The sequence below is a fragment of the Oncorhynchus tshawytscha genome, unplaced genomic scaffold (genome assembly GCF_018296145.1).
Source record: "Oncorhynchus tshawytscha isolate Ot180627B unplaced genomic scaffold, Otsh_v2.0 Un_scaffold_822_pilon_pilon, whole genome shotgun sequence".
Lineage (NCBI taxonomy): Eukaryota > Metazoa > Chordata > Actinopteri > Salmoniformes > Salmonidae > Oncorhynchus > Oncorhynchus tshawytscha.
The window spans coordinates 150351-168414 of NW_024609824.1; the positions used below are offsets into that span (position 1 = coordinate 150351).

Consider the following 18064-nt stretch of genomic DNA (forward strand, 5'->3'; position numbering starts at 1 on the left):
CATGACAAATAAACTTTGATTTGATGTATTTAATGCGTATGGACTATTGCAAATAAACTTCAAAAATGTCCTGATAAACAAAGCAGGCCCGTGTTCTAACATATTTCAGCATCACTTATAAATACAACTAGTAAACATCCTAGTTGCCATAACTCTTATTTTACAAAAAAGTGAGTGAAATCGAAAAACTGATCTCAGTTCAGTGTCTGGGGGCAACTTCACTTTTGCAGAGGGAGAGGGTAAGGCGCTATTAACCAATCAGGTTTATGCGTTTTGGCGTGACGTCACAACATCATGGCGGCGTACGTGCTGAACAAAAACACCGCACACTTTTACCCACGAAGATAAGCAATCGGATAATGACAAACGATTCAATTTGCGTTTAAATGGTCAAGTCAAATGATGAACAAGAAAACTGACGTCGAAATATGCCAAATCCAAGAAAGCACGACCATAACACTGGCTCAAATGACTTAAGTGAAATCTGGAGTCATGGTTCCACATTTTCACAAAAAAGGCTGAGAACAAACAAATCGCGTAAAAGTCAGAAACTGACTCCCCAATCTTCACCTTCTGTCAGGAAGTCACCACATACACGGTCTAAAGGTAAGATGGTTGCTAAAAGTGCACGGGAATGGTATTGCTAACAACATCTAGACTCAATAGCTAACTTTGGCAAACGTCCGTGTAGGTTGCAGGATAAACAGCTCTAACGTTAATTAGCTGGGCATAGACGTAGCTAGCCAGGGCCACGTTCAGTTGCCAAACGTTCTTCAACGTTGCAGATAGAAATGCAATGTATAGAGCTGATGTGATTCCTCGTTCTATTTCTATCTGAACGTTCCAAAACGTTGGTTTTGTTTATTAGGATCCCCATTAGCTTTTTAATTTTTAACCTTTAATTAACTACAGTAAATGCAGCAGCTACTCTTCCTGAGTAAGTACAAATAAATTACAAAGTACAAAACAGTTATAGACAAAGGCATTATATACAAATATAAAACATAATAAGAGTTATATATTAGAAAGACACAAAGAGACAACAAAAATACTATTGACACACTATTAATATTTACTATTTACACACTATTAATGTATACATATTCATATTCTTATATACAGTTAGATGAGATTTTGGGCCTCCCCAGTGGTGCAGCAGTCTAAGGCACTGCATCTTCAGTGGTAGAGGCGTCACTACAGACCCTGCTTCCATTCCAGGCTGTATCACAGCAGTCTAAGGCACTGCATCTTCAGTGGTAGAGGCGTCACTACAGACCCTGCTTCCATTCCAGGCTGTATCACAGCAGTCTAAGGCACTGCATCTTCAGTGGTAGAGGCGTCACTACAGATTAGATTTCAGGCTGAATCACAATGGTCTGAGGCCCTGCATCTTCAGTGCTAGAGGTGTCACTACAGATTAGATTCCAGGCTGTATCACAGCAGTCTCAGACACTGCATCTTCAGTGCTAGAGGGTTAAAAAATAAATATATTTTTAAAGCTAAACAGACTTTTTCCCTGTAGCATTCACACGATGACATGGCTCCATGTTAAAACTGAGTAGCCTCTTTGACAGAGCATTCCACGATGACAGGCTCCATGCATCTTCAGTGACAGAGCATTCCACGATGACATGGCTCCATGCATAACTGAGTAGCCTCTAGTGACAGAGCATTCCACGATGACATGGCTCTATACATAACTGAGTAGCCTCTAGTGACAGAGCATTCCACGATGACATGGCTCTATACATAACTGAGTAGCCTCTAGTGACAGAGCATTCCACGATGACATGGCTCCATGCATAACTGAACAATGCATTAGCCCCTAGTCCCACATGCGCTGATGCTCTCTCCCTATTGTACTCATGCGTGACCAGGTAGACCCCATTTTGTTGTTCACCTATTTAGTATGTCTAGTTGACCTTCCAGTTTGTCTCGTTCCCACCAGATCTGGAGACCCCCAAACGACGAGCGAGGGGCAGATACACGGGCTTAAACAACACTGCTGATTCCCCCGGGGATGGAGATATTGTACAAGACATTATATGGGACCCGGCGTCACCTACTCCTGCTAGAAGTGGTATGTTAAGTCACTTGATGAGCAAACGGCTGATTTAGCTTTAACATTAGCATAACGTTGTCCTTCATTCCTCCTCTTCCTCATTCTCCTCACACCTATCAGACCATCACGAGTCATCCTCAATCCACCCATCTTTTTGTTCTTCTTCTCAAAGCCAGTTGATAGGAGGTCATGTGTTTCATTCCTCCTCTTCCTCATTCTCCTCACACCTATCAGACCATCACGAGTCATCCTCAATCCACCCATCTTTTTGTTCTTCTCAAAGCCAGTTGATAGGTGGTCATGTGTTTCATTCCTCCTCTTCCTCATTCTCCTCACACCTATCAGACCATCACGAGTCATCCTCAATCCACCCATCTTTTTGTTCTTCTTCTCAAAGCCAGTTGATAGGAGGTCATGTGTTTCATTCCTCCTCTTCCTCATTCTCCTCACACCTATCAGACCATCACGAGTCATCCTCAATCCACCCATCTTTTTGTTCTTCTTCTCAAAGCCAGTTGATAGGAGGTCATGTGTTTCATTCCTCCTCTTCCTCATTCTCCTCACACCTATCAGACCATCACGAGTCATCCTCAATCCACCCATCTTTTTGTTCTTCTTCTCAAAGCCAGTTGATAGGAGGTCATGTGTTTCATTCCTCCTCTTCCTCATTCTCCTCACACCTATCAGACCATCACGAGTCATCCTCAATCCACCCATCTTTTTGTTCTTCTTCTCAAAGCCAGTTGATAGGAGGTCATGTGTTTCATTCCTCCTCTTCCTCATTCTCCTCACACCTATCAGACCATCACGAGTCATCCTCAATCCACCCATCTTTTTGTTCTTCTTCTCAAAGCCAGTTGATAGGTGGTCATGTGTTTCATTCCTCCACAGAGCCTACACACAGGCTACTCACAGTTTCCCCTCGTGACCTTTGTGCCCAAAGTGATTGTGGTTACTATGTATATGTGCCATCAGAAGGCTTAACTGTTGCTGTCCTTATTCTCCAGGCGAAGGGCCCGGCAACACCAGAGTCGTTGAGATATCAGACATTGTCAATCGGATCGCCCCTAAGGTCAGTATATAAAACATGTTCACCGTGTCACTGAGGGCCATTGATAGATGGGCGTATAGGCCGTCATTGTAAATAGGAATTTGTTCTTAACTAACTTGCCTAGTTACATAAGATAAATGAATAGATGCTGGCACCCTGCAGCACCGACGTGTTTTTGAATCATGTGTTACCGTGGATATAAAGGCCTCGTTATATTAAAATGTAAAAGACTGCATTCTACTGTGTTGATTTGTTTCAGTGGATGCAAAGAGACATTCTAAATCTGGTTCTTCTTGAAGCACTGGAGGTGAAAGCCACGGCCCTGGCTTGAATGTACCCCCAGAGCTTTAAGTTGGTCACAGCACACAAACCAGCTGTTGTAAACCATGTCTTCTTCTCCAGGATGCCCAGCATGTCTCTGTGGATAGTCCTCTGCTCCAGTGGATTGGGGACAGTGCTGTCCCATGTACCCCAGAGGTACGCCCGCCCAAAGCAAGGAAGAAATCCACTCGGTGAGTGAACTTGTACAAATCACTTGTGTAATCAGGTTGAAAACCTTTTATTTTACATGTAAGGTTTATTTCTCGTCCAATAGTTTTGTATTTTCCAGTAGTTCTCTTGATCAGATCATTCTTGTGTTCAGATATTTTGATAGTGCTTATACTAGCTTCTTCAAAGGTTCCTCAATATATTCATTGTGCCTTCCTTGTTCATTCATCCACTCACTTCATCCTCTCCTCTCTGCAGGAAAAGCTCAGTGGAGGACTTGATGCAGCTGGCCAGGCAGTTTGACATCAACATGCACCAGCAGGACCGAGAGAAGAGGAGCGCTGAACACACAAACAATACCATAAACAACAACCGCTACGGGGAGGAACCCAAGGGCCCGACGATGTCGTCATCAGCCCAGCAGGTAGAGGCGGAGCTTAACGCTCTGTTCGACGGGCCGACGCAGCGAGTCACCGGACGGCTCAGCCAAGGGTCGACCGCCTCCACCTGTTCTCAGGAGGTCAAGGTTCAAGTTGGGGTCAGCCATCTCACTGCCGATGACCTCGTCAAAGAGTCGGAAGTCAAGCCTGGCGGGGGAAGCACGTCTGGTTCATCGGCTCGTACTGGTAAAGAGGAAGTGGGACAGTGGAACGCCACGACGACTGTGGCGAAAGACGAGGACTTTGACTGGGAGGATGATGACCTTCTCAATGACCCTATCGTGTTGGAGATGACCCAGAATCCCGAGGGGCTGAAAACGCTGTCCCCCAAACCCAGCAGCTCACTGACTCTGAGCACTGACAGAGACCACACACAGCTGCTGACAGATACAGAAAAGACCCTACCACCCTCCTCTACTACCTCTAATCCTATCAGCCTGCCCTCTCACTCTGTCTGGAAGGGGACAAGCACACACCTTCAACCCTCAAACAGAGGTGGCCTCACTGGGCCATGTCCTAAACACAAGCCCACCATCAGAAGCACTTTCCTGCTGGAGCCCAACCTTTGTTTCCAGGTGAATATGGCTCCGACAACCAAAGAAGCCCTCAGACCGTTACTCACTGATGGAGAGGTCCAGCCTGAGAGACCCAGGCCCGGCGTGTCTGCGGCTGTGGGGAGTAAGGGCCCCAGTAGAGACTCTGCAGAAGAGAAGGCTGATGGAGTGAGCACAGCCACAACTCCAACCTCACGTGGAACCACAGCCCCAGACTCCGCTTTCAAAGACCTCTCAGAGGAGGACCTCCAGTCCCTGTTTGACTCTGAGTCGCTTTGGAACGATGACGAAGGTGACTATGACGAACTGCTGTATCAGGTGTGTGACGACGTGGAGAGGATCTCCAACAGTCAGCCCGTGTCCGAGGATACCACTGAGGTCCGCCTCCAAGAGAGCAAACCGAAAGCTCCTCCATCCACCCCTCTGGCTGCAATGAGAGAGGGGACTATGACTATGGATAGGGCTGTAGGCGGTCCTAGCAGTAAACAGTCAACCACCTGCACGTCTGGCCGCTCCAACTCAGCACCAGGAGATGGGAGCAGCACCCTTGTGCACTTTCAGAGATGGAACATTCCAGCGAAAGCAGGAAATGTTTGGGTCGGACATCATACAATCACGTCCCAGAGCCATCCAGGCAGCGGGGAGGGTCTGGGCAAGTTTACCCAGCTGAAGGGTGCTCCAGCCTGGGGAACATTTGGCCTAGGATCCCTTGGAGTTAGAACCTTCCAAGAGGAGAACTCAAAGTCGGTCATGCCACGGACAGTGTCGGCGAGAACCCTCCCAAACTCAAATTCCCATCATGCGTCATCGTTCAAGAGACATCTGTCGGACTCGGCCGCCATCGGCAACAAAGGTGAGCTTTTTACCCCATAAAAAGGCAAAACAATAATCCACCACTTGTCAGTTTAGCTCTAGTATTATGCTAACTCTTAGAGTCCTGACCCAACAGAGCCCTGACCCAACACCCATCTATTTATCTCCTTAGAGGTAAATAGATGGCTGTTGGGTCAGGGCTCTGAGAGGTTAGGAGGTAAATAGATGGCTGTTGGGTCAGGGCTCTGAGAGGTTTGGAGGTAAATAGATGGCTGTTGGGTCAGGGCTCTGAGAGGTTAGGAGGTAAATAGATGGCTGTTGGGTCAGGGCTCTGAGAGGTTAGGAGGTAAATACAAGTAAAACTAAATGCATGCTCTTCAACCGATCGCTACCTGCACCTACCAGCCTGTCCAACATCACTACTCTGGACGGCTCTGACTTAGAATACGTGGACAACTACAAATACTTAGGTGTCTGGTTAGACTGTAAACTCTCCTTCCAGACCCATATCAAACATCTCCAATCCAAAGTTAAATCTAGAATTGGCTTCCTATTTCGCAACAAAGCATCCTTCACACATGCTGCCAAACATACCCTTGTAAAACTGACCATCCTACCAATCCTCGACTTTGGCGATGTCATTTACAAAATAGCCTCCAATACCCTACTCAACAAATTGGATGCAGTCTATCACAGTGCAATCCGTTTTATCACCGAAGCCCCATATGCTACCCACCATTGCGACCTGTACGCTCTCGTTGGCTGGCCCTCGCTTCATACTCGTCGCCAAACCCACTGGCTCCATGTCATCTACAAGACCCTGCTAGGTAAAGTCCCCCCTTATCTCAGCTCGCTGGTCACCATAGCATCTCCCACCTGTAGCACACGCTCCAGCAGGTATATCTCTCTAGTCACCCCCAAAACCAATTCTTTCTTTGGCCGCCTCTCCTTCCAGTTCTCTGCTGCCAATGACTGGAACGAACTACAAAAATCTCTGAAACTGGAAACACTTATCTCCCTCACTAGCTTTAAGCACCAACTGTCAGAGCAGCTCACAGATTACTGCACCTGTACATAGCCCACCTATAATTTAGCCCAAACAACTACCTCTTTCCCAACTGTATTTAATTTTTATTTATTTATTTATTTTGCTTCTTTGCACCCCATTATTTTTATTTCTACTTTGCACATTCTTCCATTGCAAAACTACCATTCCAGTGTTTTACTTGCTATATTGTATTTACTTTGCTACCATGGCCTTTTTGCCTTTACCTCCCTTCTCACCTCATTTGCTCACATTGTATATAGACTTGTTTATACTGTATTATTGACTGTATGTTTGTTTTACTCCATGTGTAACTCTGTGTCGTTGTATCTGTCGAACTGCTTTGCTTTATCCTGGCCAGGTCGCAATTGTAAATGAGAACTTGTTCTCAACTTGCCTACCTGGTTAAATAAAGGTAAAATAAAATAAATAAAATAAATAAATAAATAGATGGCTGTTGGGTCAGGGCTCTGAGAGGTTTGGAGGTAAATAGATGGCTGTTGGGTCAGGGCTCTGAGAGGTTTGGAGGTAAATAGATGTCTGTTGAGTCAGGGCTCTGAGAGGTTTGGAGGTAAATAGATGTCTGTTGAGTCAGGGCTCTGAGAGGTTTGGAGGTAAATAGATGTCTGTTGAGTCAGGGCTCTGAGAGGTTTGGAGGTAAATAGATGGCTGTTGGGTCAGGGCTCTGACAGGTTAGGAGGTAAATAGATGGCTGTTGGGTCAGGGCTCTGAGAGGTTTGGAGGTAAATAGATGTCTGTTGGGTCAGGGCTCTGAGAGGTTAGGAGGTAAATAGATGTCTGTTGAGTCAGGGCTCTGAGAGGTTAGGAGGTAAATAGATGTCTGTTGAGTCAGGGCTCTGAGAGGTTAGGAGGTAAATAGATGTCTGTTGAGTCAGGGCTCTGAGAGGTTAGGAGGTAAATGGCTGAGTAAATGTGTGACCTTTTTGTGCATAAAAATGATACACAAATTGTCTGTTTTTTTGTCCGTCAGCCACTGTAGACACATTCTGTCTTTATCAGCTTTTCAATTACAGTCCTATTTCCATGTCATTTCCAGAGTCCTATTTCCATGTCATCTGATTTGTTTCTCAGTGTTTGTCAACAGTCAGCTGACGGGGAGATGCACGGAGGAGGAGATTGAGAGGAAGAAGCAGGAGGCCATAGCCAGAAGAAGGACCAGAGAAACCTCCCTAAAAGCAGGGGGACTTCCTCTGTGACTCAACAATGGGACACTAGATTAATACACAGTAAACCAGACTATCTATAGAATAGCTATCCTATGCTAGGTAGGTACCATAAACATGTATCACTGTTTCTTCACAGAACACTGTCGGTGCTACTAGAACGGTTTTGCGTTACGGAGCTATACTGCTACATGCACACACACACACACACGCACACACACACACTTGAGAGCTGCTGCACTTTTTTAGTTGCTTATATTCTCACTGTTGTTCTTTCTGGAGGTCACTGAGAAGTTGAGTAGAATATACAACAGCAACACTATCAGGAGTCACAGCAAACGGTTGGCTTGTAAATGCCTTTACGGCACCTCAAAGGGAGATTTGGGTCACTTTTTGTTGTTGTTGTTGTTTACACGTCTGTTGACATTCCAAGTAGATAATGAGTCGTCTTGATGAGCAATGTGGAGATCTAATTCTACTGTCTTCCAATAGTATCTCTCAGATAAACTATAGGTCCACAACTCACCTTGTTGCTGTAACTCAGCAACATTATAGTACATTATCTTTACACTGCATGTGGTATATTAGTACCTTGTGTTCTGCACCTTACCCAGAAATGAGAATAACTCCAACACTAAGCAGGTTTCCGTCCAAACATTTTATGTGAGTCGGGAAAGAAAATGTCACCACAGACCTGATGGAAACGGCAAATTTGTCAGTGAACTTGTCCAAATGTCGACAAAACAATATACGCTAGACAAGATGGGATATGAGATGGGTGGTAAAAGTCTAAAGTGATGATGCTCCTTTCCATTCAATATCAAGGGCTTTATTCTGGTGACATGATGATGCTCCTTACCATTCAATATCAAGGGCTTTATTCTGGTGACATGATGATGCTCCTTACCATTCAATATCAAGGGCTTTATTCTGGTGACATGATGATGCTCCTTACCATTCAATATCAAGGGCTTTATTCTGGTGACATGATGATGCTCCTTACCATTCAATATCAAGGGCTTTATTCTGGTGACATGATGATGCTCCTTACCATTCAATATCAAGGGCTTTATTCTGGTGACATGATGATGCTCCTTACCATTCAATATTCTGGTGACATGATGGGCATTTTCAAGGGCTTTATTCTGGTGACATGATGATGCTCCTTTCCATTCAATATCAAGGGCTTTATTCTGGTGACATGATGATGCTTTGCTGCCGTTTGACAAATAAGCACATTTAAAAAAACCATTCAATATCAAGTAGGCTTGAGCTGTGAGCTGTGTCAAAACCAGAGTGGGGCACATTTACTATACAACGCAACAATTTGTAGTGACAAAGTCATCAGTAGAGTTGAAAATGTTACTTTTTATTTAACTAGGCAATCCAGAACAAATTTTTATTTACAATGTCGGTCAACCCAGGGCTGTGCCAATTTACTCCGCCCCAGTGGGACTCACAATGGAAACCAGGTACTGCAGTGACGCCTCTTGCACTGAGAAGTGGTGGGAAAGCCCAAATGCGCGTGAGAATTTAATGTTATTTTTTTCTTCATTGCCTTTTATTGGGATGGAAACACGTTTTGGGGAATATGTTTCTTCTGATTTTTTGGGAATATTTCCATAAACACCTGTCTCCAATTGGAAGGAAAACTAGTTAAAAAGCTTTAAATAAAGGATGAAATCCTGGCATGTCACATGGTGGTGTAAAAGACAGGGCCCTAAGTATAATACTAGGAGGAAGTGGTTCTGTATCTACTTCTGTTATCTCAATGGGTCCATCGTATCAGTCAAGTCTCAGTGACTGTAGAGACAGGTTATGACTTGGAGAGAGGTGGAGCTGTGTATCTCCCATCAGATTTGTTTTTAGTGTCTTTTATGTACCAGAGAAGACCAGTTATACCTAAAAACTACTGTGTTGACCAAAACCACCTGGCATATACTGTTTCATCAAAATGTTCATTCAGATTCTGTAATCAAAGATGATCGAAGCAGTGTGTTTAGAGACTGCAGCTCGGCTGTGAATCAAGACGGTGTGATGTTATGTTGAAGTACTTTTCCGACTTTATTAAAACCCAATGTGTTAGAAAAGAAAATTGATTTTCCTTACATTTTTACTTGAATATGTCACTACTGACTAGATTAGACTTCTTCACCATCTTGTTTTTACATTTTTAAATTTATGCATTTTATTTTTCTTTGCGTTGTCATAGTTACCTTTTTTCTTTTTCTTTTTTTCTTACGGTGGTCCATATTTGCACAGGTCACAGTGGTATGAACAGAAAGACCACTGTATCATGCCACTTATGCAATATTACTAGATGGTGTTATTCATTCTGAGTCAAAACCACCATTAAACTATCATCAAAACCATGCTACCTTTCCTCTCAGATTCATTCCAACTCCCGTGTGGCTCTTCCCACCAGCCTCCACTGGTGTGGCTTATTTAATGAATGATGACAGACATGGCAATGAGCACATTTTGTAAGTTTCTCATTCAACTACAAGTCAGACGTTGTGAACAGCTAATCTCTCTCACGGTGGACGATATTAGAAAGTTGAGGGATTAAATTCATATTGAATCTAATTTGTCTTCCACACCTGCCGTATTGTGTGTGGTACAGTGTGTGTCTTTGTACTCCCTTGAGAATTCACCAGTGTACTTCTGATGAGAGCCCCCCCTCAGCCATTTCTGATGAGAGCCCCCCTGCCATTTCTGATGAGAGCCCCCCAGCCATTTCTGATGAGAGCCCCCCAGCCATTTCTGATGAGAGCCCCCATCCATTTCTGATGAGAGCCCCCCAGCCATTTCTGATGAGAGCCCCCCAGCCATTTCTGTTGAGAGCCCCCCAGCCATTTCTGATGAGAGCCCCCCAGCCATTTCTGATGAGAGCCCCCCAGCCATTTCTGATGAGAGCCCCCAGCCATTTCTGATGAGAGCCCCCCAGCCATTTCTGATGAGAGCCCCCCAGCCATTTCTGATGAGAGCCTCCCCAGCCATTTCTGATGAGAGCCCCCCAGCCATTTCTGATGAGAGCCCCCCCAGCCATTTCTGATGGGAGACATTTTGTGCCTGCCAGAATAGAGCTCTCAGGTAGAACACACCTGTGTGGGTGGGTGTGCCCACAGGGAACTGTATCTGTGTGTGTGTGTGTGTGTGTGTAGCACATTGACAGTAAATCTAAATGGCAGGACAGTTTGGCGCGGGCATAAAGGTGGCTTTATGACTATGATTATAGTTATGATGATGACTACCATTTATTTCAACTATCTGATGAAACCTGCGAGGCCAACAGGTGTTGAGGCCAACAATATCCCACCTGCTGATGGATTGGTGCATTTCTGTAATAGTGAACACTGTGTGTCCACACCACAAGGTCTGCTTTGTGGGAACAGAATGATTGTATTGCTGTTAGTCTGGCGTTAGACAGTAATGGCTGCCCATCATGTTGCCATAGTAATGGTTTAAATTATTTTGAATGTACCTGTTTAGTGTACATCTACTGGATGTGTTTAGTTTGTTAACAATACATTTGTGGAGTGGTTGAACAACTAGTTTTAGTGACTCCAACCTATGTTGGATGTAAACTTCTGTGTATGTAAACTTCTGACTTCAACAGTACATTTAAACATTATAGTTTTGGCAAGTCGGTTAGGACATCTACGTTGTGCATGACGCAAGTAATTTTTTCAACAATTGTTTACAGATTATTTCACTTATAATTCACTGTATCACAATTCCAGTGGGTCAGAAGTTTACATAAACTAAGTTGACTGTGCCTTTAAACAGCTTGGACAATTCCAGAAAATGATGTCATGGCTTTAGAAGCTTCTGATAGGCTAATTGACATAATTTGAGTCAGTTGGAGGTGTACCTGTGGATGTATTTCAATGTCCCACTTCAAACTCCGTGCCTCTTTGCTTGACATCATGGGAAAATCAAAAGAAATCAGCCAAGACCTCAGAAAATAAATTGCAGACCTCCACAAGTCTGGTTTATCCTTGGGAAAAATTTCCAAACGCCTGAAGGTAAAACGTTCATCTGTACAAACAATAGTACGCAAGTATAAACACCATGGGACCACGCAGCCGTCATACCGCTCAGGAAGGAGAGAACTCTCCTAGAGATGAACGTACTTTGGTGCGAAAAGTGCAAATCAATCCCAGAACAACAGCAAAGGACCTAATGAAGATGCTGGAGGAAACAGGTTCAAAAGTATCTATTTTCACAGTAAAACAAGTCCCATATCGACATAACCTGAAAGGCCGCTCAGCGAGGAAGAAGCCACTGCTCCAAAACCGGCATAAAAAAGCCAGACTACGGTTTGCAACTGCACATGGGGACAAAGATCGTACCTTTTGGAGAAATGTCCTCTGGTCTGATGAAACAAAAATAGAACTGTTTGGCCATAATGACCACCGTTATGTTTGGAGGAAAAAGGGGAAGCTTGAAAGCCGAAGAACACCATCCCAACCGTGAAGCACGGGGGTGGCAGCATCATGTTGTGGGGATGCTTTGCTGCAGGAGGGACTGGTGCACTTCACAAAATAGATGGCATGAGGAAGGAAAATGATCTGGATATATTGAAGCAACATCTCAAGACATCAGTCAGGAAGTTAAAGTTTGGTCGCAAATGGTTCTTCCAAATGGACAATGACCCCAAGCATACTTCCAAAGTTGTGGCAAAATGGCCTAAGTACAACAAAGTCAAGGTATTGGAGTGGCCATCACAAAGCCCTGACCTCCAATCCTCAGAAAATGTGTGGGCAGAACTGAAAAAGCATGTGCGAGCAAGGAGGCCTACAAACCTGACTCAGTTACACCAGCTCTGTCAGGAGGAATGGGCCAAAATTCACCCAACGTATTGTGGGAAGCTTGTGGAAGGCTACCCAAAACATTTGACCCAAGTTTAACAAAAATTAAAGGCAAAGCTACCAAATACTAATTGAGTGTATGTAAACGTCTGACCCACTGGGAATGTGATGAAAGAAATAAAAGCTGAAATTAATCATTCTCTCTACTATTATTCTGACATTTCACATTCTTAAAATAAAGTGGGGATCCTAACTGACCTTAGACAGATAACTTTTACCATGATTAAATGTCAGGAATTGTGAAAAATTGAGTTTAAATGTATTTGGCAAAGGTGTATGTAAACGTCTGACTTCAACTGTACATGTATGTTTTTAGACTTTGGATCACTTAGTTTGTATCTATTGAAGTACTGATTGAAGTACAGGATTGGTAAACTAGGGATTGTAGGCTACTTCCTTTATTCAGAACAGAAACAAAAGGTAAATGTAGTCATCTATTTATTCACAGTGGTACAGAAGGAGGGAGGAAGACCAATGGACATTTGTTGGACCCCCCCCCCTTCTTCACATGGAAGATACAAACAAATCCAGATGAAACTAACAATGAATTTCATCTCCATATTCTTCTCCATTGTGAACTCTTAACATCCTCTCTGTCTCTGTCAGAGAAATCCTCAAAAGCAGTTGGTTGCTGAGAAAAGTCACATTCTCTACTCTACTCTGTATTGCAGTGTTCAACCATGACCTTTTCCCCCACACGGTTTCAGGTTCAGGGGAAGAAGCTCATGTCAGAGACACGATGGACATCTATTTTCCTGAAAGGTATTTTGAGTGTTCAAGAGCTCCCGAGTGGCGCAGCGGGCTCAGTGCAAGAGGTGTCTCCTACAGTCCCTGTTTTGAATCCAGGTTGTCTAGAAGAAAAAGAAACGCACACCTATTAAGGCGAGGTGCTGGCTAGCGGTGCTGGCTAGCGGTGCTGGCTAGAGGTGCTGGCTAGCGGTGCTGGCTAGCGGAGTAGAAAACTTGAAAATAAAAGAGAGCCGCACACTCTAGGAGCTCAGATGCAAATATTTAATTACCAACGTTTCGACAGCCAAGCTGTCTTCATCCAACCGTGATTGGATGACCCTAACCCACATCCAACTGTGATTGGATGACCCTAACCCTAACCCACATCCAACCGTGATTGGGAGTCCCATAGGGCGGTGCACAGCGTCGTCCTGGTTACGGTTTGGTCGGGGTAGGCCATCGTAAAAAAAAAAAACTGACTTGCCTAGTTAAATAAATAAAAAATACATTTGGGGATTTGACTTTCTCCACAGACTAATCCACTTCATTCACAACTGTACCTCCGTCCCAGGTCATATGGATCGTTCTACCCTTTCTCTCTCTGGTTGAATCTCTTCAGGAGCTGGTTAAAGGGAAAATGGTGGCATGGATCATCTTTCATACATACAGTATAATCATGGATCATCTTTCATCCATACAGTATAATCATGGATCATCTTTCATACAGTATAATCATGGATCATCTTTCATACAGTATAAACATGGATCATCTTTCATCCATACAGTATAATCATGGATCATCTTTCATACAGTATAATCATGGATCATCTTTCATCCATACAGTATAATCATGGATCATCTTTCATACAGTATAATCATGGATCATCTTTCATCCATACAGTATAACATGGATCATCTTTCATCCATACAGTATAAACATGGATCATCTTTCATCCATACAGTATAAACATGGATCATCTTTCATCCATACAGTATAAACATGGATCATCTTTCATACAGTATAACATGGATCATCTTTCATCCATACAGTATAAACATGGGTCATCTTTCATCCATACAGTATAAACATGGTCGTGGTGTAGAATATCCTGAGTTTGCTAAAAACACATAAAGCAACTCTTAACATTCACCTGTTTTTTATTTTATTTATTATTGTAGAAGGATATAGCTTTGTCTCCACTGATCTCGGATAGCTTTCCCATGCTGTGGTGGGAGAGAGTAAGTAAACCTTGCGAGAGAGAGAGGTGTGTTTTCCTAATGTAGATTACCTCCCAGTGTATGAGGAGAGCGAGCACGCCAGGGAGAAGAGGCCCCAGCCTGTCAGCAGGGTAAATGACCTGTGCAGAGTTTCACAGTGCGTGTCATTAGCCAGCTTTTAGATTTGTTTCACCAGTGCTTTACCTGAGGGCTCCATTCAGAGGCCCCCAGGTATGACCAACCCGAGCCCAGGGAGAAAGCAGCTGACTGGGGGTGATTCATATAGCATCGCTCCCTCCCTCCCTGGGGGCCTCCCTCATCAGGGCTATGTGGGGGGAAAGGGGCTGTCTGGAATGTTCCATTGAACAGGGGAGGGGACCTCCACGTTTAGACTTCAGGCTGTACCATGCAGGCTGGATGGAATATGTTGTATGTCTACCTGTAAGGCTGTGTGGCCAGGAGGTTTAATCAGTGCGTTTTAAATGATGCAGAATATAATGTGGAGTCACTCTAGTGGAAAACAAGGAGTATGATGTGGATGTTACAGTAAGGACGAGGTTACTATATGTTTTAGGCTGAAGTCGTACACATCCCAGTCCTGCAATAAAGGTAAAAGGTCAATCACCGTCCATCTTCAGAATGTTATTTCTATCAGAATGTTTGCATGATGGCGCACCATCTTTCAGTTCTCATCTACTGTAACCTGGGGCGGCAGGGTAGCCTAGTGGTTAGAGCGTAGGGACGGCAGGGTAGCCTAGTGGTTAGAGTGTAGGGGTGGCAGGGTAGCCTAGTGGTTAGAGTGTAGGGGCGGCAGGGTAGCCTAGTGGTTAGAGCGTATTGGCGGCAGGGTAGCCTAGTGGTTAGAGCGTTGGACTAGTAACTGAAAGGTTGCAAGTTCAAATCCACCGAGCTGATGAGGTACATGTCTGTCATTCTGAACAGACAGTTAACCCATTGTTCTTAGGCTTGTCATTGAAACCCCTGTTTTTCAGTTGATCTTTTTCCAGATCCTTCCAATCAGCAGCACCATACCATCAGTGTTCTTTCATATCCTTCCAATCAGCAGCACCATATCATCAGTGTTCTTCCAGAACCTTCCAATCAGCAGCACCATCAGTGTTCTTCCAGAACCTTCCAATCAGCAGCACCATAACATCAGTGTTCTTCCAGAACCTTCCAATCAGCAGCACCATATCATCAGTGTTCTTCCAGAACCTTCCAATCAGCAGCACATATCATCAGTGTTCTTCCAGAACCTTCCAATCAGCAGCACCATACCATCAGTGTTCTTCCAGAACCTTCCAATCAGCAGCACCATCAGTGTTCTTCCAGAACCTTCCAATCAGCAGCACCGTACCATCAGTGTTCAGTAATAAGGGTGCTGAGAAGAACCTACAGATTTAACCATGTTTTTAGAGGCCATGATTGCTCTATAGGCCGACCTCCGCCAACAAATACCCTGTAGCCACATTCCGCCAGCCTATATCTGACAACACCTTTTCGCTACAATAGCTTTGGACTCCCTCCCCCATCCCCATAATAGGTGGCTTGGGCTGTAATGGTGTGTTGACACACACACACACACGAACACACACTCGAGCTGCTGTAATAGTCTGCTGACAGGTTTAGGCTGAGGTAATTGTGTTGCCGGGCTTTGCAGTGAGGTGCCAAATCTCCCCCCGAGGAGAATGAGGTGAGGCGTGGAGCTAGCGTAGCCTGTTAGCGTTTGATCTGCTACTTTATTGGCCAATTGTTGTGATTAAAAACCATGAAAGGAAGATCCGCAAATAACCTTTACATCAGCACATTGTCATAACAGACACTCAACAGACTTCAAGGCAGCGGTTGTTGAGATGAATGTGGGTTTGTTGTTGCTCTGTTGTGTTCCTAGGAGGTAGCAGTAGATGCTAGCTAGCTAGCCGAGGCTACTTTGTGTGCTCCTGAGTAAAATGTATCCTGCTGTGCAGGGCCTCAGTTCATTATGTGTTGCAGGACTGCATTAAGAGACCGACTCTGAGTGCATCTCCAGCTGTTCAGGTCTGCCATTGAGTTTGTCCATGAGACTATCTCTCTCACTGAGCACCGAGACTCTCTCTCAATTCAATTTCAATTCAATGGCATTCAGTTATTGGGAAACAGATGTTTACATCGCCAAAGCAAGTGAAATAAATAAACAAAAGTGAGAAGAATCAAATAGCGACATAAAAAAAAACATATTTACACATCAGACAAAAGATAATAAAAATAAAAAATCTGTAGCCCGATAGGTTCAGATGCTACACCTCGGTGGTACTGGCCTCAGACGAGTCCCGGTGGGGCTTGTGGAGGTCGGAGAGCACCATCGTGTTCATGACAGCCTCATCTTTCCATAGAGTTTAGGCTTTTATTCTGAAGGGTTAAAATGCACAACATGGATGTTTTCAAGGGAACGCACAGATATTTACATTGTAGCAGATGCTCTTACAGGAGCATACATTTTGCATACTGGTCCCCGTTGGGAATTGAACCTACAACCCTAGTGTTGAAGTGCCATGCTCTATCAACTGAGTCACAAGGGACACACAAACAAACCTGTCAGCTGACTGGGGTATGGATGTCCCATACTCCCCATGACCTTTATGAGGTCACGCCTGTCTCTATGGTGATAGTGGTAGCCAATGACGGGCTGCTGTGGTACTTTCATCTCATCTGTCTCACATTAAGTCCATGCAACAAGGAGGAGTTCTCTTTCTCTCTGTCACACAAACACACCACATGTTCATAGATCTTCATGCACAGGCTGACACATAGGACACTAGAACACATGGATGTACACACACACACACACACACAAACACACCACATGTTCATAGATCTTCATACACAGGCTGACACATAGGACACTAGAACACATGGATGTACACACACACACCACATGTTCATAGAACACATGGATGTACACAATAAACACACACACACACACGTGCGTACTCATGAATGCCAAATGCAAAGTAAAGAAGAGACAGAGAGAAAATGTTTGAACTCCAGTTATCTCCTTACAGGGAAATTGTCAGTCCCCAGTCAAATCACCCAAGCTGTTTCCAAATACAAATAGGGTTTATCAAATAAACTAAGAAACTAAAGATGCACATGAAGAGATCTGTTGTTGTTTCTTCCGTTTAGCAGCTGTTGGTGGAAAAATAAAACACTTCCATAAAGGATTCTTTAGCGTTTTTTTCCACAACAGAGCGAGACACAGATGAGTATGTTTGAAGATTCTGTTTTGAAAGTTGTTTTTAATTTTCATATACATGGAAATAGCAGCACCTCAGGCAGCGTGATACATCCAAACAGACGATATCTTTGAATTGAGCCCTTTTTCTCTTGGTTTTACCGCAGGCCCTGTGTTGTGGATTGAATGTGGTTGGAAACCGTGAGAACCGGAATGGAGGATCCATCCATGTGTAACTAAAGCACTGTTCTTCTCTATAATGGAGGATCCATCCATGTGTAACTAAAGCACTGTTCTTCTCTATAATGGAGGATCCATCCATGTGTAACTAAAGCACTGTTCTTCTCTATAATGGAGGATCCATCCATGTGTAACTAAAGCACTGTTCTTCTCT

The 18064-nt window shown here is 44.1% G+C and overlaps 1 protein-coding gene across 1 annotated transcript; it reads left to right on the plus strand.

Moving 5' to 3' along the window:
• Positions 1–285: 285 nt before the first annotated feature.
• etaa1b (ETAA1 activator of ATR kinase b) lies at positions 286–8159 on the plus strand. The gene is made up of 6 exons (XM_042319073.1): positions 286–606; positions 1949–2080; positions 3070–3134; positions 3516–3625; positions 3861–5449; positions 7547–8159. The coding sequence occupies exons 1-6, from the start codon at positions 429–431 to the stop codon at positions 7669–7671; spliced, it is 2199 nt and encodes a 732-aa protein (XP_042175007.1). The 5' UTR covers positions 286–428; the 3' UTR covers positions 7672–8159.
• The last annotated feature ends 9905 nt before the right edge of the window (positions 8160–18064 follow it).